Here is a 27,143-nt window from a genome sequence, read left to right as displayed (position 1 = left end):
AAGGTTCTTCAGCTCCACTCCCCGTGAACGTGCAACAACCCTGGAAAGCTTGTAGAATCATAGCAGCAGCCAGAGGAAATCAACCAAAAATTGACTTGTAAGTTGCTGACGATCCCTTTAAATAGCATTCATCGGAGGTCCTTCCTTCTACTGAGTGCATGTTCCGCCACGTTTGATTAAGCAAAGGCTTTAGCTGGAGCATTGAGCTCCAGAATGACAGTGCTGGTATTAAATCAGCACTGAACTCCGATTGACCTGCTTACTCTGCACACATTCAATGTATGTTCACTGAGCACCCGCTGACACCTTCCTCAATATGGCACCTGGCACCACTCAGCCCAGAGGTGCGCGCGCATTGCTCAAGATGCCATTTTTCAGCCCTGAGGAATGAACCACCACTTATTTTGTTTAGCTGAAGCAGGCGTAATGTCTGTGCATGCACATGTTTCAGGTAAACAAGGTAAAGTGATAGCCCCAAAAGAACATTCACTACTATTCTGGGATTTTGCACTGCAGAACTGCAAGCAGCACTCCAACTTTGGTCCAGCCAAGATTCTATCTAAAACAGAATTTGTTATGGGATGTCAAGCAGCAACACATCACTTGCCCTGCTGACGAAGTGTAATTGCTTGAGGAAATGCCTGCCTTATCAGGTGAACTCGCTGCAGTAGTGAGGGTAAGGTCACTTGTATTGTGTCTAGAATCCTTTAAAACTTGGGTTTTAGTGCTCTCCTAAACAGGTGCAGATTTGGAAAGATCAGGGGAATACTGCTCAGGAAGTCTGTAAATTACAACATTTCAAAAATAGCTTACGCTGCTGAAACATTCATCCAAAGGAAGAGATTTGATGGACTAGTGTGAATCAAATGTCTCTCAGCAAATTAATTTTGTGGGAAATTTCTGGCAGGTTGGGGCTGCTTGCAATATCCTTTGCGCCAGCATTTATCCATTCACGGGCAAGGTGTCAGCTTTCTGGATATGTATTATTGAGCTGAAAGGCTTTCCATAATAAAAAAAAAAATCAAATTTTTATGCTTCTGTGTAAACTGTACAGGTACTCCATTGACCGTCATACTGACATGGACAGGATTTTCAACATTGATGCGAAGAATGGAAGCATAACAACATCTCAACCCCTTGACCGTGAGGCAGTCCCCTGGTACAATTTAACAATCTCAGCATCGGAAGCAAGTAGGTCTTTCTGAATCTTGAGGTCAATGTCCCTGCATCCAACTGAATTTCATTAAATAACTTTTAATTTTTCATTTTCTTAGTAACTGATTAACTATTTTTTATAATAACATTTCTTGTGCAGGTCACATATTTCAAGCCTGTTGTCTATCTTATCACCATTGATTCTTGGGTAGTAAAGAACTTGAGTATTGCTGAGAAAAGAGATATGTCGAAGTTTTCTGTCTTACACTCATCAGGATACTTCACAAGCATACCAATACAAGGGGAAAATAACAATTTATATTGTATGTGTACTATACTTTCAACAATACCATTGATTATGTCAGTCGATCAATTCCCTTCACCCCAACAGGCAAGAATATCAACCTTTTTGGAACCAATGGGTAGATGGAGTTAAGATACAGATCAGCCATGATCAAACTGAATGGCATAACAGACACGAGGACCAGGAACATAGGAAATAAGAGCAGGAGTAAGCCGTCTGGTCCATCGAGCCAGCTCTGTCATTCAAACAGATCCTGGTTGATCATCTACCTCTTATGCCATTTTCTCCCCATATCCCTTGATGTCATTAGTATCCAGAAATCTATCGACTTCTGTTTGAGACTAAATGGCCTTCTCCTGTTTCTAAGTTAAGGATTTACATCTCTGTCTGTTCACTGTTTCCTATCGGCAAATTACAAGGAGTAGAAGTGAAACAATTTATACTTCATTTCAATTTCTCCAATTTCGGTTTTCTTCATAATGGCATCTTAGCAAACTGAACTCTGCCGGGACAACCTCTTTTTCACCCCACTATATACCTTGTAAATAAAATGCATTGCACAATGAACTGATCCATGGCTCCAATCAATAGCTCCATACTTCAGAGCATCCTAGACTCTTGTTACACTACCGTGTGCATTATTAACCTTTCTTGAGCCAGCTAACTCCTCAGGCCATGAGGCCTCCCAGTACACTAAGAAAGCACCTTGTTATGAGTCACCATTTATATCGTCAATATTCCAATACATGTACATGATGATCTGCTGAGCTTTGACAGTCAAAGATCTGTCAACACATTCCTCACATACCAAAACAATTATCTCAAGCCCTGACTCTTCTTTCATTCATGGGAAGTCAATGGCTGGGCCAGCATTTATTTCCCATTCCTAATTGCCCTTGAGAAGGTGGCGGTGAGCCGCCGCCTTGAACCACGGCAGTCCATGTGGCGTAGGTACACCCACAGTGCTGTTAGGGAGGAGCTCCATGATTTTGACCCAGCGACAGTGAAGGAATGGCGATATAGTTTCAAGTTAGGATAGGGAGTGACTTGGAGGGGAGCATCCAAGTGATGGTGTTCCCATGTTGCCCTTGTTCTTCTGGATAGTAGTGGTCATGGATTTGGAAGGTGCTATCTAAGGAGGCTGGGTGAATTAATTTTCACATTGTTCATAGTTTAGTAAATAATGTGGCTCGGTGTTAATTTATTTTTGATAATACTCATGTGAAGCACCTTGGGATGTTTTATTACAGTTAAGGCTTGAACAACAATAAAGGCTTGCAATTATATAGCACCTTCAATGTAGTAAAACATCCCAAGATGCTTCACAGGAGTTTTATCAAACAGAATTTAACACCGACCACAAAGTTTTATTGTTGGATGACCAAACACTTGGTCAAAGAGGATCATTTTAAAGGAAGGGAAGAAATGTGCAGAGGGGGAGAGGTTTAGGGAGGGGATTCCAGAGCTTAGGGCCTTGACAGCTGAAGATACGGCCACCAATGATTGAACAATTAAAATCGAGGATGCTCAAGAGGACAGGATTAGAGAAGCATGGACATCTCAGTGGATTGTGGGACTAAAGGAAATTATAGAGATAGGGGATGGTGAAGCTATGGAGGAATTGAAAACAAGGGTGAGAATTTTAAATTCAAGATGCCAAAATTAGTCAGTGAGCCCAGAAATGGGACTTGATGCAAGTTATGACACAGGCAGCAGAGTTTTTGCTGACCTCAAACTCATGAAAGATAGAGCGTGGGAGGCTGACCAGGTGTGCACTGGGATAGCTAAGCCTCGAGATAGTAATTAAAGTGTGGGTGAGGGCTTCAGTGGAAAATGAGCTAAGGCAGACACAGAGTTAAGCTGTGTTACGAATCTGCAATCAGGCAATTTCACAAATCAGCAAGGTGAGGTGATTATATGATAAGTTGGAATTGTAAACGAGAGTGACTATCAGGGAGTTAGAAGAAAGAGAGCCACAGAATGAAGTCACGTAAGCAAGTGAATTGTTTTGAGGTAGAGGGAGTGGGATGACAAGAAGTAAGGGGTAACATCACCACAATGCCCTGGCTATTGCTACTAACAATAGCAAGAGCAGAGAGACGCCAGACCCGATTCATACAAATCCATGTATAATTACAGGGTTTTTCAACTAGTTACAAATAATAATCCTTACCCTCAGATGAGGCAGAATATTTGTATTGCACCAGGACCAAGAGAACAACCTTCCCTCTTCCTACATGACAGTGTGTAAAAAAAAATTCTCAAATACTATTTCCAAATGGCTTAGTGAACACATAAAAACCGCAAGGACACTAATTTTAAAAATGACAATAGCTTCCATTGATATAGCACCTTCAACATAAGTTAAAAGCCTCCCAATGTGCTTCACACAAATGTTGACACCAAGCCAAAGAAGGAGGTAAGGGGTTAATTGAAAGTCAAAGAGGTTAGCCTTTAAGGAGGGCTGTCTTCAGGATGCATGAGTTAGGTAAGTTGCTAGATACAGGATGCTTCATGATAGTGTGAAGGTTAAGTTCTGCGTGAGGTAAGCTATCAGTGTCAGACATGGTTCAGTTGGTAGCCCGCTTGTCTCTGTCAGATGTTTATTTTGCTCAAGTCCCTTTCGGTACAAAGTTCAAACCTGTTGTTCAATTGTGGTGCAGAGGGAGTGCTACGCTTTTGAAAGTGCTTTCCTTTCGATGCAATGTCCTGCCCTTTCAGGTGAACATCAAAGATCCCAAGGCCTTGAAGAAAGAGTGGCTCGAGTTATCCTCAGGGTCCTTGTCATTCCTCAATCAACAACATCACTGAAACAGATAAATTAAAGCAAAACACTGCAGATCTGAAATGTAAACAGAAAGTTCTGGGGGAAAAAAACCTCTGCAGGCCTGGCAGCATCTGCGGAGAGAAAAACAGGGTTAAGTTTTCAAGTCCAATATGACTCTTCTTCGGAAGTCCAAAGAAGAGTCCTGAAGAAGTCATATTGGACTCGGAATGTTAACTCTGTTTCTCGCTACACAGTTGCCGCCAGACATGCAGAGTTTTATCAGCTTTTTCAGTTTTTATTTCACCAAAACGGATTGTCTGGTCATTAGCGCATTGGCTGTTTGTTGGAGCTTTCTGTGCACAAATTGAGTGCTGTTTTTCCTACATTAAAACAGTGACTATACATCAAAACTATTTTCCTGACTGCAAAACGCTTTGGGATGTTGTGAAAGTTGCTACATTAATGCAAACCTCTCTGTCAATATCTTTAGGCGAGATTCCTAATTGCTACTTGAATCAAGCTGTTAACCCATTCAAAATAGACTTTACCATGATGTGCCTTTACAAGTCATGTTCAAAATAAATTTGCCTGAATTGATCTATTTTCACTGGCCATACCTGGCAAGCCAGTTAACTAGCACATATACCTTGAAGAAGGAAGCACCAACCCTCGTTATTGGTGTTCGAGAGGAAGTTCTGACAAAAAAAGTAAAAACCCAAACTTTGTTTGCAAAAAATGTTCAGGATTCTCTTCATGAAGATAGCTGAATTTTGCCATTAACTTTTAAAGCCAACACAATAAGTATTGTGTCCTTTGACAAGAATGTGGTCACTACGGCCCATTTATCAGGCTAAAGTGAACTGGGAAATTAGGTTAAGGGATAGGTCAGTAGAGATGCAGTGACAGACATTTAAGGAGCTAATTCAGAATTCTCAGAAAAGATACATTTCAGTGAGGAAGATAGACTCTAAGGGCAGGACTATCAAAGGAAGTTAAAGATAGTAGCAAATTGAAAGCAAAAGCATATAATTGCGCAAAGATAAGTGGCAGGTTAGAAGATTGGACAGAGTATAAAGGACAGCAAAGGATATCTAAAAGATTAATGAGGAGGGAGAAATTAGAGTACAAGAGAAAGTTGCTAGGAATATAAAAATGGATAGAAAGAGGTATTTTCAACAGGTATTTAAAAAGGGAAAGAGTACGGAGGGAGTCAAAGGTTATCGGGGGTAGGCAGGAAACTGGAGTTGGGCTCAGGTTCAGACCAGCCATAATCTTACTGAATGGTGGAGAAGGCTCGAGGGGCCGAATGGCTCCTAATTCGTACGTTCGTAAAACACATACAATCACGCAAAGCATAAAATGAGAGAAGTCCAACTCATCAGTTTGTCTAAAAACACCTTGCGTCATCTACAGTCTCATTATCAATTTGTCAATTGAAATTTTTAAATGCCAAATCAAACATTGATGTCATGGTAATAAAGCTCTCACTAATATTTGAGCAGCTTTGCTATTATAATAGTTCTATGCTTTAATTTTGCAATTGTATTAAATTAAACAACCTATTTCATCTTGAAAAGCCCAAATGATGTCTACCAAATCGTTCCTTCTCCCCGGTGAAAAATAATTCAATTCCCCGGCCTTCACTTTCTTGCAGCTAGAAAATGGTTTGCCCTTTGTTATGTTAGTATCAATTAGCAATAGATTTTGGTAAGCAATGCCAACCATTAACAGACAACCTGTGAGGATGCAAAACTGAATGGTTTCACAGACCAACAATAACAATGCAGATATAACTGAACCCAGACCCGATCGGCAACCTCTCGACCATTGGCTGTTCCAGGTGATCCAAAGAAAGTTACTTCAGTCTCGGTGCACGTTCGGGTTCTCGATGACAATGACCACGCTCCGGTATTCCCGATTCTGTACGAAACATTTGTGTGTGAAAACGCCAAGAGCGGACAGGTAAGGGTCCCCAGAAATGGGGAGATTGTCCCAGGTGTAATTGTGGGAATGCATCACAGCTTGTGCGCTTGCCAGGGGTTCAGTTATTTGCTTTGATCAGGTGATGCATGCTACCCCTAAAACAGCCGTGATTTTAAATGAAATATTGTTTTTAGCGTCAGCTGATCTAAACCTGAAAGTGGGGGCAAGATTTGCCTCGCAGGCTTTGGAACCTCGCTGCCGTGGGCAAATGGGGTTAGAGGTTCGCACTGTGGGAGAACCAACAGGGGGAAAACAGTAAAAATTGGAAATGAAGGGCATAAGTAAAACTTGTCTGCAATGATCTTGCATATCATACTCCAGTAAGATGCCAGTCATTTTTAATGGGATTTGAAAGTTTTGAACTGGTCTTTCCTTCTGGGGAACTAGTCGCCCAGCTGTGATTTTCCTCAAATCGGGCAATTAATGGCTTGAGGGAAGGCTTGCTGTTGAATTAAAGATTACCAATGGGCCCTCGGAGATGGAGGGCCAGTAGAGGTAAGTGTTGAGGGAGCGAAAGAGCACCTCCACTTTGGAGAAACCCCTCCACAGAACAGCCAGCCACTATAGCCAGGTAGACAGGACAGGGCCTATGAACCTGCTTGGAGCATTGGTCTCCCTGAATGCTGCCGGACAGCTGACCTGCTCCCTGCCACCTGTGGAGATCTCAGGGCCGACTGGAAGTCCCATTTGGCCTCCAACAATGGGTCTTGGTACGCTCTCAACCCCTGGAACCCACTGTTTGTGGGGTGGGTAGCCCTGCTTCTGCCCCCATCCTGCCTCCAGGAAGATGGTCCAGCGGCGCAATGGAGCTGGGGAATTGGCACGCTGGCTGGTGGGTGCGAAGCCCATGCCCACCTATCTCATAGCCCATCGAGGCTTAAAAAAAACCTGCTCTGTGATTCAATTCTGCTCCACTGTTTTACAGTGTGTCAAGTGGGATTATCTAAAAGAAGCCACAGAGTGACAAAAGGCCATAGAAACACACTAACTAAAATACAGACTCTGTTGAAGCAAAACTCCAATTTATAGCTTGAGATCCTTAAAACTTTTGCAGTTACTCTGTCTCTGTCACACCTCTGATGGTTACGCTTTCAGTCTTTTGTAAAAAGGGTTTAGAAAAATGTAAGGGAAGGAAAAAAAGCCAGGGAACAAGTGAGAATATCTTTTGTACGCAGTGAGTTGTAATGCTTTGGAGTGTACTGTCTGAAAGGCAGCAGATTCTATAGCAACTATTCAAAAGGGACATGGACATGTACTTAAAAATAGGAAATGTTTGCAGGGATTTGGGGAGTGGGTGAGGGAGTGGGAATAATTGGAAAGCTCTATTAGACAGACAAAAAGGACATGATGAGTTAAGTGGTCTCCTTGCTGTTGTTGTGAATATCTAGCTCATGGTTCATCTGTTTTAGAATTTGTGTTTAGTTTTTTTGGAAATTTAATTGTAGAAAATGGGATAAAGGCAATTAAAGCAAGCTTGTAGCTGGAAAGGTAAGGTAATTAAAATGCTGGGATTTAGAGGTTACCAGAATACATCAAGAAATGGCAGTCCTAAAGGTGACCCATGTTTGTTTAATAAAGTCAGAGTAGAAGAGATAGCGCTACAAAACAGTGGGTGGGCTTTCTTAGCTAAAGAGCTGGAGACATGATGCCTGCAAAGCTTGCCGTAATGGCAGTCCAGAGCGATGTTTTTGTTTTGGGAGGTAGAGCTAAGTTAGCTTAAAAGTATTCAATAAACCTTAAAAGGTTGTAAAAGCCATTTACTTCATCATATCAAAAAACAAATTGTGGGTGAGGAATAATTAAATTGAAGATCACTTTGAGGACATCCCAGAGCAGGCGCCATCATCATGGAGATGGGTGGAGATTAGAAAGGTTCTCTGGTTTCAATTTATCTGGATATTTGCTGGGAGAAGTTTTTAGTTGCAATTTGGACCTCATGTGGTTTGCAGCTCACTCAGAGAAATTAGCCAAAATAAATGACTGTTAGATAGACCTGCAGTGTAACAGCATAAAACACTAAATTCACCATTGACCATGCGGAAGGCGGGTGAGGCTTAACCTCAGTTTGAATCTTGTAAAGGAACAGGGAATGGAAGCTGGAAGGTTGCCTAGTTCGAAGCTAGTGGGACAATCTACAGCGGGCCTCACAGTGTCTTAATGCAGAAGAAAGTGATCAGTTGAATTAGCTTGGTAGTATTGGAAAAGTAACCAGAACAAGGGACTGGGGCATTCACAGTCAAGAGAGGGTAAATGGAGGTATTACCTCTGAGGGTAGCTGCAGCTGAGAAGAATTCACCAGACGACTGGCATATTCATGGGTGGTCAATACAGAAGCAAAAAAAAAACTTTGAGGTTGATGTATCTTATAAGGGAATTCTTGGGAGAAGTAAGAAGGAAACCTGAGTGCATAACCTATGTAGTGATAAACCATAATGGTAAGCCAATAATGCTTGCTTTGCTTAATTTGTTTGATATTCAATAAAGTTTTGTGTTTTGTTAAAAAAAGTGAAAGTTTGTGACATAGTTCTACTGGTTAAAACGAGGTGTGTGGATTTTTCTGTAAATGTAAACCCTCCCTAACCAGATCATAACATTGTGCTGTAGGATTTGATGGAGGTGAAAATAGATAAGGCCCAAAAACAGGATCATGATGCATGATTCACCCACGGCTATTTGCTGTGATGCAGGCATCATGCAAACCCTTCGCTAATTTAAATAGCAGCCATACACTGCTCGTGCTCGTGCTCCATTGAGTAACTTACATGCTTTAGCAGGGAGCCCCCTTTTGTGCAAGGCTAGTATCACTTAAAGCTAGGCTGCGCTGTTTGAAGCCAGGAAAGGCATTCTAGCTCAGCCAACATTGGAAATGGCTGAGTAAGTGTCTCTGAGCAGGAAGATGAGTAAAAATGGTGCCACAGGGAAGAGAGTGCACTCAGAGGTTTCCGGGTGCAGCACAGAAGATTTTGGTGCGGGAAGTGGACAGGAGAAGAGAAGTTCTGTACCCATAGGGGATCAGGAGGCCCTCCAGTCTGAAACTGAGATGGCAGTGGGATCAGATAGCCATCGCTGTGCTGTCAATGCAAGCAGTCTAGCCCCGAGGACTTGGATGCAGTGCAGGAAGAAGCTTAATGACCTCACACGAGTAGTCAAGTCAGTGAAAGCACCTTCAAATGCCATAACCTTACAACCACTCCTCATCACCTACCCTTCACTCATCTACCAACACTCTCTGTCAAGCACAACTCAGACCTAACATTTATAGCTTCGCCGTACCCTGACAACATTAGCAGTGCTGCAAACCTCAGACCCTTATCTCACAGCTTGCACGCACTGCCAGCTATTCAATCTTGACAGCCATATTACCCAAACACCTTGTGCACACTTCTCTTTCTCTTGGAGGACAAGATGACACATCATCAGAGGCAGTGGGAATGAACCGGTGGGGACACACATACTGCTGCATGTCCTCAGCCTCCTGGAGGAGACAGTACTCACCACCATTGGAGCAGCCATGATTGACGCCATGGTCAAGGCTGGGTCTGAAACCAATAAGGTTGATGATATGTTCCTACCTATTCTACCTTCTCGCATCCTTTTTGCCCCTCATCCTACATTGTTTACTGAGTTACAGACTGCAAACGGCGTAAGCATGTATCCCTTGCTTCCCACCACTTTGCTCACCCAACCCCAACCTTGTGCCCTTAACCTTTCAGATATCCAAGATCTGTCACCTGATAAAGCGGTTTTTTTCCAAAATGTTCCTGGTGCCACTTGGGGGTGTATGAGAGTCATTGAACAGGGCGGGGGTGGCTTCCACTTGTTAAACGGGGAGGGGGGGGTGGTGGAATGGGGTAGGTGGCAGCAAAATAAAACAAACCTGCACTATTTATTTATAAACACACTCACTAACTTTAAACATACAAAAATTGTGTGTGTTTTTTATTCATTCATGGGACATGGGCAGCATTTGTTGCCCATCCCTAATTGCCCTTGAGAAGGTGGTGGTGAGCTGCCTTCTTGAACCGTTGCAGACCATGTGGTGTAGGTACATCCACAGTGCTGTTAGGGAGGGAGTTCCAGGATTTTGACCCAGTGACAGTGAAGGAACAGCGATATATTTCCAAGTCAGGATGGTGAGTGGCTTGGAGGGGAACTTCCAGGTGGTGGTGTTCCCATCTATCTGCTGCCCTTGTCCTTCTGGATGGTAGAGATTGTGGGTTTGGGAGGGTCTAAGGAGGCTTGGTGAGCCCTTGTGTTAAAATGTTATCTTACTCATTGAACCCAATGAGCCACATTGGGCGGAATTTTACGGCTCCTCCCGCCGGCGGGATTTTCCGGTCCCGCTGAACTCAATGGGCTTTTGAACAGCTCACCGAATTTTATGGCCACGCCCTCGCCAAGGCGGTGCTGTAAAATTCCGTTCACGTTGCGGCAAAATTTGGCAGGTGGTTCAGAGTGCACAGCTCATTCTCTGGTGCGACATCCAGGCTTGATAAACATGGGGATTTGATGCAGACCAGTGTACTAAAAGAAAAATCAGCAATCCTGAAGGCACAGAGGCTGCCTGTGCAGTGCTTGTTCATTCCATCCCCTCCCAGCGAACATGGGCAGGGTAAATAGAAACTGGGTGCAGTTATCATGGGATCTCAGAGGCCAACCCCAGGACTTTCCTGACAGAATCTACATGCTGCGGCCTCAAAACCTCGTCCCACAACTCCATCAGGGGTGGTGAACCACAATGCAGGAGCGGGATGTTCAAGAGGAACAGGAGATTGATGATGAAGAAACACTGTCACGCGATCTGGCCACTCGAAGCCACCAGCGTGGATATGGATGCCATGCATACTTTGGACGTAAGGACAAAATTCACGTGTGCTGAGTCACTGGACACAAGTGGCCTGAAGGCCAAAGCAGGAGGCAAGGGTAGCGCTAGTGCTAGATTCCTGGAAGATGAGGTCAGCCCACGGGACCTGCTGCAGAAGATAGAGATGAGAATATCGATGGCACAGAAAAAATGCTGATGGGCATGTGAAATGAAGCAAGGAGTCAAAGGTTATCAGGAGTAGGCAGAACGTGGAGCTGAAACCACAAGCAGATCAGACCTGGTCTGACAGGCGTTGAATGGCAGATCGGGTTCAAGGGGCTGAATGGACGACTCTTGCTCCCAATTCGTATGTTCTTATGAAATGCCTGCTGCATTGGTCGGCTGGCAAAAAGCCAACTGCCAATGTCAAGGAGGATGGAGGCATCCAGCACCAACCCAGATTTATGCAGAGCCTGGAGTCTAACCTCTCCAGAGCGGAAGTGTGGCCAACTCAATGAGAAGAGTTGCAGGCCCAGCCACGATGCAGCGTTTGACGGCCAATGTCCCAGCTTCTATTACAGCTCAAGCAGAAGCCACTTAACGTCTGAGCGCAATGGAAGCTTAGACGGAGGTCCGGAGACAGGCCTGCTACTTTGCAGGCTCAGACTGCTGCCATCATGGCTGTGGATTACAGTGCTAAAAAAGGGGTATGCCGGCTCTCACAGCAGCCCAGCGATCTACCTGTCCTCCAGCAGATTGCTGAGGCACTGCCCTGGGGAAGTGGCAGTGGCTTCGTGAAGCATGGGCCTGCTGCCCTCTCTCAGAATGGCAGTATTTGGGCTGCCACCAATGCCACTCGGCCCGTGCCCCTGTTGATGGCTACCAGCCAGCCCAGACTGCAGCTGCCCATGTCAAGATGGTACAGTCCAAAGCTGCGTTTTCTCAGCCCAGAGCTGCTCGGGGGTTGTTGTCCAAGGCCATCTGCAGTCTACTCCTCCCCCACCACCAACCCCCCAACAACCCCCCCCCCCCCCCCCACCAACCCCCCAGCCAAGGTAAAACTGCTCAGGAACACCAGGACAGGCAAAGACACCCATGATGGCGAGGTTGTGCAGGATTGTAACACAGGCTCTGGTGAGCCCCGTAGGAATATTGCTCAAGCGTTCCAACGATCTTGCTTGCTGTGACACAAGGAGTCTACAGAGAGATTATAGACGGGTTAAGTGAGTGGGTTAAAAACTTGGCAGATGGAATATAATGTGGGAAAATGTGCGGCTGTGCACTTTGGCAGGAAGAATAGAGGTGCTGAATATTATTTAAATAGGGAAAGACTGCAGAAAGCTTCAGCACAGTGGGATTTAGGGGCTCCTCGTGCATGAATCACAAAAAGCTAACAAATAAGTTCATCAGGTATTAGGGAAGGCGAATGGAATGTTGGCCTTTATTTTGAAGGGTGTTTGTGTATGATGCAGATGTCATTTTGGAACAAAAATGGCACCCTTGGCATGGAAACTACCAGTGTCACAGAGCTGAACTTTGCGGGCTATGATTCTAAAATCAGTAGCTTTCAGTTTGCCCCTGATCTTGATAACTTGCCCTGCTCCAGGGCACGAGCAACTACAGAACAACTACTAACCTCCCAGAAGTTTCCCCGGCAACAAGAGCTTTGAATTGCCCTCGGGGCCTGCTTTTTAACAGCATTCCTCAGAGGGAGTACCTGAGCAGTGGCTTTAAAAGAGACACAGTAAAACATGGTTCCCTCCTAACAGCCAAACATCACACGCCATGCTCCAGAACTTGGCCAGCCAATCAACCAGTGTTATAATGAAGGACAAGGTGAGATCTGCGAGTTCTGTTTTTGACTGATCTCAAATCTTTCCTATTCTAGCTTATTCAAGCCATCAGCGCAGTGGACAAGGATGAGCCTCCAGAAGGACATCACTTTTACTTTACCCTGGCGTCAGATGCTGCCAGTAATCCCAATTTTACTGTTAGAGATAATCAAGGTAGGACACTAGGGGTGTGCCATAGTGAATGGGCTCTCTTCCAACTCAGGCGCTCTCTGCTGATCCCTGCTGTGTGTGAGATTGAACTTCAAATGCTAACTGGATTTTGCACCTTATTGACACGTATTCTGGTGTGTGATAGACAATAATTGTGAAGGATGCAACAGCCACAGTGGCTACAGATGATCTCATTACTGCAGAAGCAGCAGTTGCAGCTGTTGCTTGTTCGCCAGTCAAAAGGACTAAACTATTTCCACCCCCTGGAACACGGTACATCACCGGAGTGCTCATGGCTCCAGAGAAGTTCCTGGCACTCCACTTAGTGTAAAAGCTTTTGGAGCATTGCTTTTTAAGTGAGGCCGATCCATCCGCATGTCAGTTGGAACAAGATTTAATTTGCTGTGTACATGTTGTGATGCACAGCTCCTCTGAACAATCCCACTGCTCAGTCCAAATTTAGCAGATGATGTCAATCTATGAGTACGCCTTTCTTTCTCTTTCTCTCTCTGTCTCTCTATTAAGGTCTCACTCTTTCTCTCTCTTTCTCTTTCTCTCTCTCTTATCCTCTCTCGCTCTTACTCTTTCTCCATTTTCCTCTTTCTCTTTCCCTCTTTCTCTCTCTCTCTCTCTCTTTCCCTCTCATATAACCATATGAATTAGGAGCAGGAGTAGGCCATTCAGCCCCTCAAGCCTGCTCCACCATTCAATAAGATCATGGCTGATCCGACAATGGCCTCAACTCCATACTCTGCCTACCCCCAATAAACGATAACCTCTCTCTCTCTCTTTCTTTATCTCTCTCTCTCTTTCGTTTTGTCTCTCTTTCTGTCTCTCTTTTCTGGATGAAAAGCCATAGAGTGGGTGAGTCAATCTCTCTGCTTTGTTTTGAAAAGACCCACAGATGACTCATGTCCCTTGTACAATTTAATAATTCAAGTTAGTCCATTCCGTAGTTGGTTAAATGGTGTTGAAAGCCTCTAATGTTTTCAGAATGACTTAAATATATTAAAAATACACCACGTCTTGAATGCCTGCTTTATCTAACGATGGAATTATCCACTCATTCATAGTCAGCCAAGAAAAAAACTTGCTCTCAAATTTTCAGTAAGTGAATCAGAGGGGCTGTTTGCTTAACTTATTTTAAAATTACTCGAGAACTAGATAAAAATATGACTGAAAATAAATCCACATCCCTTCATCCTAATTGCCATGCAAAATATCAGAGTCCACAATGAATTATATACTTTTGTGCATAATACAATAAAGCATGAAACAGAACCAGAAAGGACCAATGATACTATTAGGCCTGGTCCTTTTTTAAGATCATATTTAGGTTCAGCTGGAAGGAATCTGTTTCTGTAATACAAATAGATGGATGGAAATAAAAACAGAAAATGCTGGAAAAACTCAGCAGGTCAAGCAGCATCTGTAGAGAGAGAAACAGAGTTCACAGAATCACAGAATCACACAGTACAGAAGAGGCCCTTCGGCCCATCGAGTTTGCACCGACACATGAGAAACACCTGACCTACCTACCTAATCCCATTTACCAGCACTTGGCCCATAGCCTTGAATGTTATGACATGGCAAGTGCTCATCCAGGTACTTTTTAAAGGATGTGAGTCAAACTGCCTCCACCACCCTCCCAGGCAGCGCATTCCAGACCGTCACCACCCTCTGGGTAAATAAGTTTTTCCTCATATCCCCACGAAACCTCCTGCCCCTGACCTTGACCTGGTGGCCCCTCATGACTGACCCTTCAACCAAGGTGAACAGCTGTTAACTATCTACCCTGTCCATGCCCCTCATAATCTTGTACACCTCGATCAGGTCGCCCCTCAGTCTTCTCTGCTCCAACAAAAACAACTCAAGTCTATCCAACTTCATAACTTAAATGTTTCATCCCAAGCAACATCCTGGTGAATCTCCTCTGCACCCTCTCCAGTGCAATCACATCCTTCCTATAATGTGGCAACCAGAACTGCACACAGTACTCCAGCTGTGGCCTCACCAAAGTTCTATACAACTCCAAAATGACCTCCCTACTTTTGTAATCTATGCCTCGGTTGATAAATGTAAGTGTCCCATATGCCTTTTTCACCACCCCACTAACATGCCCCTCCGCCTTCAGAGATCAATGGACACACACACCAAGGTCCCTTTGTTCCTCAGAACTTCTTAATGTCATGCCATTCATTGAATACTTCCTTGTCAAACTACTCCCTCCAAAGTGTATCACCTCACACTTTTCAGGGTTAAATTCCATCTGCCACTTATCTGCCCATTTGACCATCCCGTCTATATCTTTCTGAAGCCCAAGACACTCAACCTCATTGTTAACCACCTGGCCAATCTTTGTGTCATCTGCAAACTTACTAATCTTACGCCCCACATAGTCATCTATGTTGTTTATATAAATAACGAATAATCGGGGACCCAGCACAGATCCCTGTGGTACACCACTGGACGTTGGCTTGCAGTCACTAAAGCATCCTGCTGTCATCACCCTCTGCCTCCGACAACTAAGCCAATTTTGAATCCACCTTATCAAATTACCCTGTATTGCATGTGCATTTGTCTTCTTTATAAGTCTCCCTTGTGGGACCTTGTCAAAGGTTTTGCTGAAATCCATATAAACCTCATCAACTACACTACCCTCATCTACACACCTGGTCACTTCCTCAAAAAATCCAATCAAATTTGTTAGGCAACACCTTCCTCTGACAAAGCCATGCTGACTATCCCTGATCAAACCTTGCCTCTCCAAGTGGAGATAGATTGTCTCTTTCAGAATTTTCTCCAATAGTTTCCTTACCACTGACGTGAGACTCACTGGTCTGTAGTTTCCTGGCTTATCTCTACAACCCTTCTTAAATAGCAGAACCACATTTGCTGTTCTCCAGTCCTCTGGCACCTCCCCCGTGGCCAGAGAGGAATTAAAAATTTGGGTTAGAGTCCCTGTGATCTCCTTCCTTGCCTCCCTCAGCAGTCTGGGACACAAATTACCTGGACCTGGAGATTTGTCCACTTTTAAGCCTGCTAACACCTCCAATAACTTGTTACGCTCTTTATCAATTTGCTCAAGAACCTCGCAGTCTCTCTCCCCGAGTTCGATACCTTCATCCTCATTCTCTTGGGTGAAGACGGATGTGAAATATTCATTCAACACTCTACCGATGTCCTCTGGCTCTACCCATAGATTGCCCCCTTGGTCCCTAATGGGCCCTACTCTTTCCCTGGTTATCCTTTTCCCATTGACATACTTATGGAATATCTTGGGATTTTCCCTACTTTTAACAGCCAGAGCTTTCTCATATCCCCTCTTTGCTCTCCTAATTGCTTCCTTAAGCTCCACCCTGCACTTTCTGTACTCCACTAATGCCTCCGCTGATTTGCTTCCCTTGTACCTGCTAAAAGCCTCTCTTTTCCTTCTCATCGTATCCTGAATATCTCTGGTCATCCATGGTTCTCTGGGCTTGTAATCCTTCCACGTTGAGCCTGTATCCTCCCCGTTTACTTTTTGAACGCCCCCCACTGCTCTTCTGTAGATTTCCCCACAAGTAACTGTTGCCTGTCTACCTTGGCCAGATCCTGCCTTATTTTACTAAAATCTGCTCTCCCCCAACCAAAACATTTTTTTGCAACTTGTCTATTTCTTTGTCCATAACAAACTTAAACTGTACCATTGACATTTCAAATCCAAAAGTTAACAAGGCGTGTCCAAAAGTTTCCTCTTCCAGCAGCCCTGCAGTAAACACATAGAGGGGAAATTGTCCAATGGCGGGCGGGCTGGGTGGGAGTGGGCGCGGAGCCGATCACTGCCCGTGATCGGTTGCGTGCCGCCATTTTACGCAGGCAGGCCAATTAAGGCCTGCCCAATGTAATGCGTGACCAGGAGCGCTCAGCGCTACCTGTGCGGGCGGGGGGGGTGAGTGGAGGGGGTGTTGGGGAGAAGGGAGAGTCGGGGCCTGCGCTCTTTCGCGTGCAGCAATCTCCCTGAGGCACGAAGCTGCCTCGGGGAGACTGAATGGATTATAAAACTTTTTAGTAAATAAAGTGAAAATTTATTTAAACATGTCCCCTCTCGTGACAGTGTCACATGATCTGGGACACGTTTGTGAAGTTTGAAAAATGTATTTAATTATTTTATACGAGCTTCAGGAAACCTCATCCCGCCCGTGGAAGAGGTTTCCTGAAAACCGTGAAGGCTGCTTGGGCTCTTCGTCTACCACCCCCCACCCACCACTGCGCCACCCCCGCCCCCCCCCCCTCCCAACCCCCCCCCCCCCCCCCACCCCCACCCCACCCCTCCCCCAACCCCCCACCGCCAACCTTAAGGTTGGACGGGCAGGATTCTAAACAGGTTTAGTTACTCTTTTAATGGCCTTAATAGGCCTTTGACAGTTTAGCGGGCACGTGGAAACAACGCGCGCTGACATGGGACGCTCGCCCGATGTCATCGGGCGTCATTTTACGCGTTGGCGTGTTGGGCCCGCCCCCACACGCCGACGGAAATGTTCTGCCCCATAGACAATTGGGCACATTGAGATTCACATCCGATTCTCTCAGCAGATGAAAATGGGCCTCAACTTCCATGAGCTCCTCAGCATCGGATTGGGGGGGCGACCCCAAAGATGTGCTGGGGAATCCGCTTTGGAGGTACCCAGGCAAGGGGTTGCACAGCAATTGCCCAGAAGTGCAAACTTCCTCTGGGCAATTACCCTGCAGTGGGAATCATCTGAAAATGAGGTAAGCTTCGGATGGTTCTGACTGGGTCACATCAATAGTTACCCAGAAAAAGTTAGAACTAAAACCTCCTCTAACTTCTGGGTAACCATTGTAGAGACCCAGACCAACTCCCCCGAACCTCCACACCTCCCCCCCCAAGCCCCTCTACATGGGACTTCCCCCATATCTCTGATCCCACGCCCCTACCTAGGGGACTCCCACCGCCTCCCCCCACCCCCACCTCCACCTGACTCCCCAAACCCCCAGGGGTCTCCTCACCAACCACCAACTATCCCACCCACAGACTTACCCTCACATATCCCCCCCCAGGGGACCTACACCCCTGAGCCCCTGACACCCCCCCAAGAGGACACCCTCCACTTGAATAGGACTGCTCCCCCCATCTCCTGCAGGCCCAACTCTCAATCCGACCACCACCCCTCCAGGCCCGACCAGACCAGACCCGAGGCCTGGCACCTGACTCCCCGGAGGCTTGACCCACCCCCCTCCTCCTCCGACTCAGGCCCGACACCCTCCCACCGCCAACCCTTGCAGGCCAGACCTGACCTGACCCAAGGCCTGACATTCTGCCCACCGCCCTCCCCCTCCACCAACCCCTGAGGCCCAAATACCCTCCCAAAGCACGAACCCCCCCTCACCCACCCCCAAGACCTCCCCCCATCCCCCGAGGCCCAACACCCGTCCCCCCACCCCCACCACAGCCCCAACCCGACCTGACCCAAGGCCTGAGCCCGCCAACCTCTGACCCCACCCCCCCTCACCCCAACCTCCAATTTTACCCCCACCCCACCCCAAATCCTATCAATTTATATACCTTCTCCCTGGCCTACCGAGGACCTTTAAACTTTGGTGGACCTTTAAACTCACCCGGGTTCCGGTAGCTGGTGCCATAAAAAAGGGGCGTGGCCTCCTTCACTTCAACTCAGCTACATTTCAACACTAGGCCCCGGGAATGTGCGGCACTGCACGGATCTCACCCAGCCCTAGTGGTAAGGCCGGGCGGGACAGGATCGGAAAGAGATTCAAGTCAGCAATTGGACCAGAGTGGCAAACTAGCAACAATTACCACTCAGGCCCAATATATCTGGCAACCAGTCAGAATGTGCAAACTGTAAAGCCTATCCAGTGATGTCATGAGAAATTACTTCCATGGAAAAACTGTAACTCCCTTAATTAGTCTTGGTGTATCTTTGATATATCAGGATTAATTAGAAAATATAATTTAGGCCCCCTTTTTTAACCAATCTCTTATTTCATATGCAACCTCATCTTAATCCATTCAGCCAAAATAACCCTTCCTTACTTCTCTTTCTCTTTTTTACACCCTTCCAAACAGCAATTCAAACATGATGTCATTGAATTGTCTGCTAGAGTCATCAAGGAATCAATATAATGGGGGTAAAAGATTTCCATGAGCATCTCTGCTCTCCCATCCTAGCTTTAGTGGAAACCGCCAGGAGGAGAGAATTGAGAGTTATTGGCTGAAATGCTGGGCATATATGTGCTTACCTTGGTCCAAGAAAATAAATCCCAGCAAAGCCCGCTTTGCATGAGAAGATCAGATGACAGGTCACCGACCTGAAATGTTAACCTTGTTTCTCTCACCTGTAAGCAGTTTGGCTCTGATACCAAAATGTGCCTTGCAACTGTAAATCCATTTACTGTGTTTCACCAAGCTCAGGAACAGATCTTTAGGGAAGGAAATATGTCATCCTTACCTGGTCTGGCCCACATGAGACTCTAGACTCTCAGTAAAATGGTTGACTCTTAACTGCGTGTTGAAATGGTCTAACAAGCCACTCAGCTCAAGGGCAATTAGGTAAGCTGGTCTCGCCATTGACACTCACATCCCATGAAAGAGTACAAAACAGACAATGGGCCAAATGTTCTAGCCTCCAGGTTGCTGGATGCTGGACGTATGACTGAAGATGTGCGTCAGGACCCTGTGGAAGCCCTGAGGCGCAGACCTCCATGGGGATTGCCTGGGAATTTTAAACTTCTGTTGGGCAAACTCCCTGCTCCCCGGGATCCTCTGCAAATGTCTCCAACTCTGAGTTAAAGTCAGAGGCTTTGGACAGTTCTACAGTACTTATTTGGATAATTACCCAGGGAACATTAGACAGAAAAATCCTAGTCTAACAGCCGTGTGACTACACAACCGACTCCAGAATCATCCCCCCGACACCCAAACGTAACCAACATCTGGACCGCCCACCCCCACAATCACTTGACTACCCTCTCGACCCGATAACCCATCTGACCTGCCTCAACTACCCCTGACCCATTCTGACAAGCCCCCTCCACCTCTTGACCTGACAACCCACTCGACCCATACTGGCTACCCGCACCCCCCCATTCTGCACCCCCCCATCCCACGACATAACCACTCCCCAAAGCCGATGATCCACTCACCTCCTAAGCCTCCTACCTACTTATCCTTTTACCTACCTGTGATGTGTGGCAGATGATATGTGCCACACAGACCAAATCCACAGGGGAAACTTGGCCACACTATCACACCAGTTTTGCAATTTGTATTTATCACGAGAAGATTTGTGCACTGAATTCAGAAGCAGAGAGTTCACTAATGCCTTTAGTGATTTGACAAATTAAATTAAAACATTTATTTATTTATTTATCTTTATTCATTCATGGGATTTGGGCATCACTGGATAGGCCAGCATTATTTGCCCACCCTTGTTCAGAGGGAATTTAAGAGTCAACCATGTTGCTGTGGGTCTGGAGTCACATGTAGGCCAGGCCAGGTAAGGATGGCAGATTTCCTTCTCTAAAGGACATTAGTGAACCAGATGGGTTTTTGTGGCAATCGACAATGGTTTTATGGTCATCATCAGACTTTTAATTCCAGATTTTTATTGAATTCAAATTTTACCATCTGCCATGGTGGGACTCCCCAGAGCATTACCCTGGGCCTCTGGACCAGTCAGTGACAAAACCATTATTCAAAGACATAAATAAGATTAGTTACTTGATATTAAAGCAAATCCCAAAATTCCTAATTAACTGGCCCACCAATACACCCCCTTTAAGGCAACAGTCCAAATGGATTTTAAATTTAAATAGGCAATCCAGCAAGGTTACCACAGCACCCACTTGACAGTGGAATTTTAACACAACTTTAGTTACTGGGCACAGCAGACTTCTGCAAAAGTGGCTAGAGACTTTTCCCAAAGACTGCTTTACATGATATCACACGGCCACACACCACATAGCCTTCCATCCTTCTTTATATGTTTCTCTCTTTTTAATGCATAAAATCCCACTGTTCTACATGTCTTTGGAAATTTTCCTTTCCCATAATATAAAAATCTTTCATGTTGTCAGTATGGCCAGAACCTTTGGGAAAAATAAACATACTGCTTATCTTGTTAGCTGGAAACATCCTACCATCGTTTTGAAAATCAAACAACCACTCATCTAAAATGCAAATTTCATTCAAACCTTATCTGTGGAACCCTCATCCTCGCTTATTCATCTCCATTTCAAAAGTCTGCTTTACACCTAACTCTTTTGATAATTTCAACTTTGCAGTCTATCTGACTCTAATTCAATTAAATCGTTTACATAGACACAACCATTCACACTCACACGCATAAGGCTACAATAATACTATGAAAAATATTCTAGTTTGTGACACTACCTCAGCCACTTACCCATCTCATCCACCTATCCGCCTACCCACTTACCCACCTCACCCACTTACCCATCCCAATACCTACCCACCTACCCAGCTACCTACTTACCCACCTCAATACCTACCCACTTACCCACCTCACCTACTTACCCACCTCAATACCTACCCACTTACCCACCTCACCCACTTACCCACCTCAATACTTACCCACTTACTCACCTCACCCACTTACCCCCCTCAATACCTACCTGATCCGATGGAGTTCCCTAAGGGATGTTGCACAGCGCATTTCTGTGAAAGCCAGGATCGGGAGACCCGTGTAGAAATGCGCAGCAGTGTCAGTTCGGGATAATTTACGAGCCACAACAGCAATTCGACTATCGCTGCCAGTGCTCGGAAGATCCTGGCCAATGCCTTTAAGCAGTAGAATTACAGAGAAATCAACACAATTACCCTGTTCATTTTAATTGGGTAGAAATGTAGCCTTTGTTGTTCCTTTTTCAATCCAACTTTGAACCCTCTACAATTTGCTAAAAAAAATCTTAGCATCTTTATAGCCTGTTTCTCTTGAATGTCAGTGCTAATTAATTATGGCATGAAAAGTGTTATTGTTTTACATTCTCCCTCCATTGGTCCATTTCTTCTCTCAAGACAATCTTGGCTAACTGTTTTACAATGTGGCCATGCAAATATAGAAATCCTACATTCTAGAGTTTCGGCAAACGATACAGTTCAGCTAAATTGTGTTCTTACACATCATATCCAGAAACACCCTGAGAATGGACAACTTTTAATCATTTTCTTTAAGCAAAAAGAAAACCGAGAACTTTAAAATCACATGAGATTAAACCAAATGCTCATCCTTCACATATAAGTATACACAACCAGGGTATCTTACAGTCTGTAGGTGCTACCTGACTAGATGAGGGGCTTAACTCCAGCATTTTCTCTTCTTTACCGTGGAGCTGATGTTCAATGCTGCAGCTGGTTATATGTGTAACGAGTTCTGCAGTGACTTCAAAACTGTCTCTTATACAAGCCCCCAGCCAAAGTATTAACATATTTTCTATTAAACAAAATTGAGCTTGTGATAGTTCCACGAGGACAGGTAAGTCATCCAAATGGTTGGTCTTCATGAGTGGGTCTAGATAGAGATGGTTGGAATCACAACCAAGATTAACCTTGAACCAATTATCATATTCACTTTGTGTTAGGTGTCAGCAGAGGACACACTGACTGTTTTGTTAGCCACTCCTCTCTAAACCAAGAGTGTTAAAGATGATAGTAGCATCCCTATCAACAACTTGGGTATACTAATGCACAGGGAGATTGAGCCTGGTAATTTGTAGGATCCTTATGACTCGGTTGAAAAGTTTGGAGAGAAAAATGGAATTAAGCTGTTGCTTATTTTTGTTTATCATTATCTGCTAGATAACACCGCCGTGATTCTGACTCGGAGAGCTGGTTTTAGTCGAGCAGAACAGGCCATTCACTTCCTGCCCATCCTGATAAGGGACAACGGAACTCCTTCGCTCAGCAGTACCTGCACCCTCACTATCCGAGTGTGTAGGTGCATTAACAATGGCATTGACCAATTATGCAATGCCGATCCCTTCTTTCTGCCCGCTGGCCTCAGCACTGGAGCTCTCATTGCCATACTAGTCTGTGTCCTGATGATATTAGGTGAGTAATCTCACAGTGTCTATTGGAGCCACCGTGTCGGCCAATGAGTTGAAAGCAGGGCGGGACTTATGGCAGGAATCTTGATTCCCTTCAGACCGCCATTGGTGCTGTGCCTTCAGCAGATTCTGAAGGTCCTTGGCAGAGCTGATACTGACATTCCTCAGTTGTTTCCCCTGGCTGAGGAATCTAATACATGAGAGCCCAGTCTCCGGATAAGATGCATGCTGCAGAGATTGAGATCAGTTTGCACTGAGATGAGGGGAAATTTCTTCATTCAAAAGGTTATGAATCTTTGGAATTCTCTACCTTAAAAGTGTGGGTGCTCCATCGTCGAATCTATTTAAAGCTGAGATGGGTCGATTTTTGGTCCCACAGGGAATCAACGGATAGAGGGATTGGGTGGGAAAGTGGAGCACAAGCCAAAGATCAGCCATGATTGTGATGAATGGTGGAGCAGGCTCGATGGGCTGTCTGGTCTACTCCTGCTCCCATTTCTTATGTTCTTATGAATGCAGGGAGAAACAAAAATCAGGAAAAAATTATTATTTTGTTCACAGTGTCAATCCACACCTGTGAGTAACCCAATTTTAAATTGCTGAAAATGATTGTTTAAAAGCACACACAATGAATCACTAGTTATATTGGAACACAGCCGTCAGGTTTTTTTTTTAGTAAACTGTTTTTAAAAATTGCTTTTAAAATTTGCCTCTTTAGTGTTCCTGCACCCAAAGGAATTGGTTTCATTTTTGGAGCCTCCTCAAAGACCAAACAAACACAATCCACAGAAACTTCCAATGGTGATTAATTCATTCAGGGATGGGGGGGGTGGGGGAGGGGGGGGGGGGGGGGGTGGAGGGGCGGTCTCTTTCGAGGGTGGGGCCTGTTTTTAAGGCGATGTTTCTGAAACTAGCGCGACAGATCATGGAAGCTTGAATTGCACTGCACGTTAATTATGTTTAAATCTCCGCAAGCTTTTGGATTAGTCGTTCTGATTTTGGGCCAACTGCATGAAGAAGTGTGGTGGAACTGAATGGAAGCTCCAGGCCAAAGAGTTTGATTTGTACAAAATAGCTTGATTAAAATCATGATATTTGGCATTACATCCACTTTTTACTCATTTTATTTGCTATAACTATTGAGTTGGGGGGGGGGGCGTGGGGAACATTGTGATTGTAAGTGTAATTACAGACTTGTAGATATGCCAAAGAAGATTCACTGTAGATGAATGTGTATTCACAGATGCAGCACAAATCTAAAATCAGTATAGCATCTCAGGGGGAAGATCTTCAACTAATATACAGCTGCGACGACTTTAAAGATTCTGAGCAAGGGAAGTCTAGTTGTCCACATTAAATCCTGGCTTCTCATAATTTCACAGAATTTGCTGTTTGCCATCTCTGTTTAAGACTTCAGTGCAGTGGTATTACACGTTGTCTACTGATAATACTGCAGGCGTGAAGATTGTGCAAAGGAAATATGTTGGCCCATCTCTATAGCAATTGTCTTCAGCTACCATGCAACAAGCATTTTACAGTAAGCTGTGCATAGAGAGGCTCAATTGTCCAACCTTCTTGGAACACTCTGTTGCAGTGTTTTGTGCGCAGGGTTAATCAAACACTACACAATGAAGCAATGGCAATTAAGCTTCTAAGATGCTTTTCTAACCTATGTGCAAGCTTCAAACACAACGAGGATAGCTTTCACCTTCATCAGCAGGTCTGGCAGCATCGGCGGAGAAGAAAAGAGTTGATGTTTCGAGTCCTCATGACCCTTCGACAGAACTTGTTGAAGGGTCATGAGGACTCGAAACATCAACTCTTTTCTTCTCCGCCGATGCTGCCAGACCTGCTGAGTTTTTCCAGGTAATTCTGTTTTTGTTTTTGTTTTGGATTTCCAGCATCCGCAGTTTTTTTGTTTTCACCTTCATCATCTGGGCAATAAACTGGTCGAATGGTTTGAAAATCCTTTGACAGATTTTCAGTGCATTGCGCCAATTCGTAGCTCAAACAGGTCTAACTGAAATTTAACCCATGTTGCCACTAAAAGTAATAAACGCTTACGGAAGCACATATCTCGTTTTGGTGCTCTCTGACCAGACCCTTCAGAGTAATCCCAGAATGTTCTCCCATCTTGAACTGCGAGAGGCTAGTGACGTATGTGAAAGGCTGGAAGGGCATGAGCTGGGTAATTGTTATGTTTTCAGGAGTCCCGTCCAATAAGAAGTCTTAACTAAAAGTTAAGACAATTGTTGCTTAAAAAAAAAGGTTCAGTTTTATTACTTTCAAATCACCAGTAGTCACTGTGTAATGTGCTTGTATGAATATACAGTCAACCCATGAGATTGTTAAGTGGTCATGACATCATCAAACTGCAACCGGCCATCCTGAACATTTCCTTTTTCTGTCTCCTCCTCAGCATTTATCTTGCTTCTTCTGGCACTCAGGCAGCACAAGAAAGACCCTCAGTTTGCTCATGAAGGTGACGACATCCGGGAAAACATAGTCAGGTACAATGATGAAGGGGGAGGCGAAGAGGACACAGAAGCTTTCAACATGGCCACCCTGAGAAACTCTCGGGTCGGGCACGGCTCCAAGGCACGGAAAGATGTAAAGTCCGAAATTCCGTCCCTGTACAGGCAGTCGCTCCATATCATGCCAGATAATGCCATTTTTCGAGAGTTTGTCAGGGAAAGGCTGAACGAAGCTGACAACGATCCCACTGCTCCCCCGTTTGACTCCCTGCAGACGTACGCGTTTGAGGGGACTGGGTCAGTCGCGGGGTCCTTGAGCTCCTCGGCTTCCTTTGCCTCTGGCTCAGACGAACATTATGATTACCTCAGTGACTGGGGGCCACGCTTCAGAAAGTTGGCGGACCTGTACGGGAATTGTGGAAGTCGCCCGGCTACCTGAGGCGAGAGAAGGACATTTAAGTATCACAGCTACAGATACTTTTCGGGCATTGTGCCTCTGACATTGATCGTCATTCCCCTGCAAGTGCACATTGGAAGTTCAGCCACCTGCCGCAAGCAATTTTCTAGCCATTTATTTTAACGACCAGAAAACCATTTGCGCCACACCTGAGTTTCTGACATGCACATCCAGCAACGACCCCCCTGTAATTGAAACTTCAATATCAGAAAGTTACCTGGAGTCAGGTGTTTTCCACCTAGAATTTTTATCCATATGTTTAGAAGGTAGTTGGAAACTTCTCAGGAGCAATCCGAGTGACAAATGGGCTTTCAATGAGAATGTCTTGAGGAAAGGCTTGTGTTCTGATCCCACTTCATTCCAATTTTAGCATCTGATATAGATTTGGGACCTCTGATGCTAAAGAATGAAGAGAAATATTTATCATACTAACTAATATGATTGACCATGGGATTGTGAATGTGAATTCACAAGCGCCAATAAGATCTGCCTCACATCACTATCCAAAGTCATTCTGTTTGTGAGCTACAGAGTTAAGGGGTTAGGAATGGCTCAGTGGTAGCACTCTTGTCCCTGTGCCTCAAAGATTGTGGGTTTAAGCCCCACTCTCGGCACTTGAGCCCATAATCCAGGCTGACTCAGCCAGTGCAGTATTGAGGGAATGCTGCACTGATGGACGTGCTCGTCCTTCTGATGAGATATAACACCAGCTCTGAGGCAGATATCAAAGATCCTATGGCACTTCTTTGAAGAAAAGCTGCTGTGCTTTCTCTCTCTCTCTTTCTGCTGTCCTGGCCGAAAATGTATCATGGTCATTTTATATGGTCATTATTGTGTTCCTGTTTGGGGATCTTGCTGTGTGTGATTTGGCTGTTTCCTACATTGCAACAATGAAAACATTTAAAAAAAAAAAATAAATTGACTGAAAAATTCAGTGGGGCATCCTGAAGTCATGAAAAGTGTTATATAAATGCAAGTTCTTAGAAACTGCAAGTCACTGTTAGTTATACTCTATATATGAACAATGAGTACACTTGTATTCCATTCATATTATAAATGTTTGTTTTGTTTTAACAGCAGAGGTAGAAATTTGATAAGAGCACATTGATG

General features: G+C 44.9%; 1 protein-coding gene across 5 annotated transcripts in view; it reads left to right on the top strand.

Annotated features, from left to right (window-relative positions):
• Window positions 1-26,933, top strand: part of LOC121279082 (cadherin-7-like) — a 126,098-nt gene extending 99,165 nt beyond the window's left edge. For 3 of the 5 annotated variants that reach the window (XM_041189981.1, XM_041189980.1, XM_041189983.1), the window contains 5 exons: window positions 1,055-1,191; window positions 6,067-6,188; window positions 12,902-13,019; window positions 22,855-23,106; window positions 25,522-26,933. In XM_041189981.1, coding sequence (XP_041045915.1) covers window positions 1,055-1,191; window positions 6,067-6,188; window positions 12,902-13,019; window positions 22,855-23,106; window positions 25,522-26,015 — 1,123 coding nt within the window. In that variant the 3' untranslated portion in view covers window positions 26,016-26,933. The remainder of the gene's footprint in view (window positions 1-1,054; window positions 1,192-6,066; window positions 6,189-12,901; window positions 13,020-22,854; window positions 23,107-25,521) is intronic. The other 2 variants (XM_041189982.1, XM_041189984.1) reach the window with 2 other exon arrangements.
• Window positions 26,934-27,143: the final 210 nt, after the last annotated feature.

Source organism: Carcharodon carcharias, chromosome 6 (assembly GCF_017639515.1).
Source record: "Carcharodon carcharias isolate sCarCar2 chromosome 6, sCarCar2.pri, whole genome shotgun sequence".
In the NCBI taxonomy this organism is placed as follows: Eukaryota; Metazoa; Chordata; class Chondrichthyes; order Lamniformes; family Lamnidae; genus Carcharodon; species Carcharodon carcharias.
Note: the sequence above shows the minus strand (reverse complement) of the source record. Positions and strands in the feature narration are given on the sequence as shown.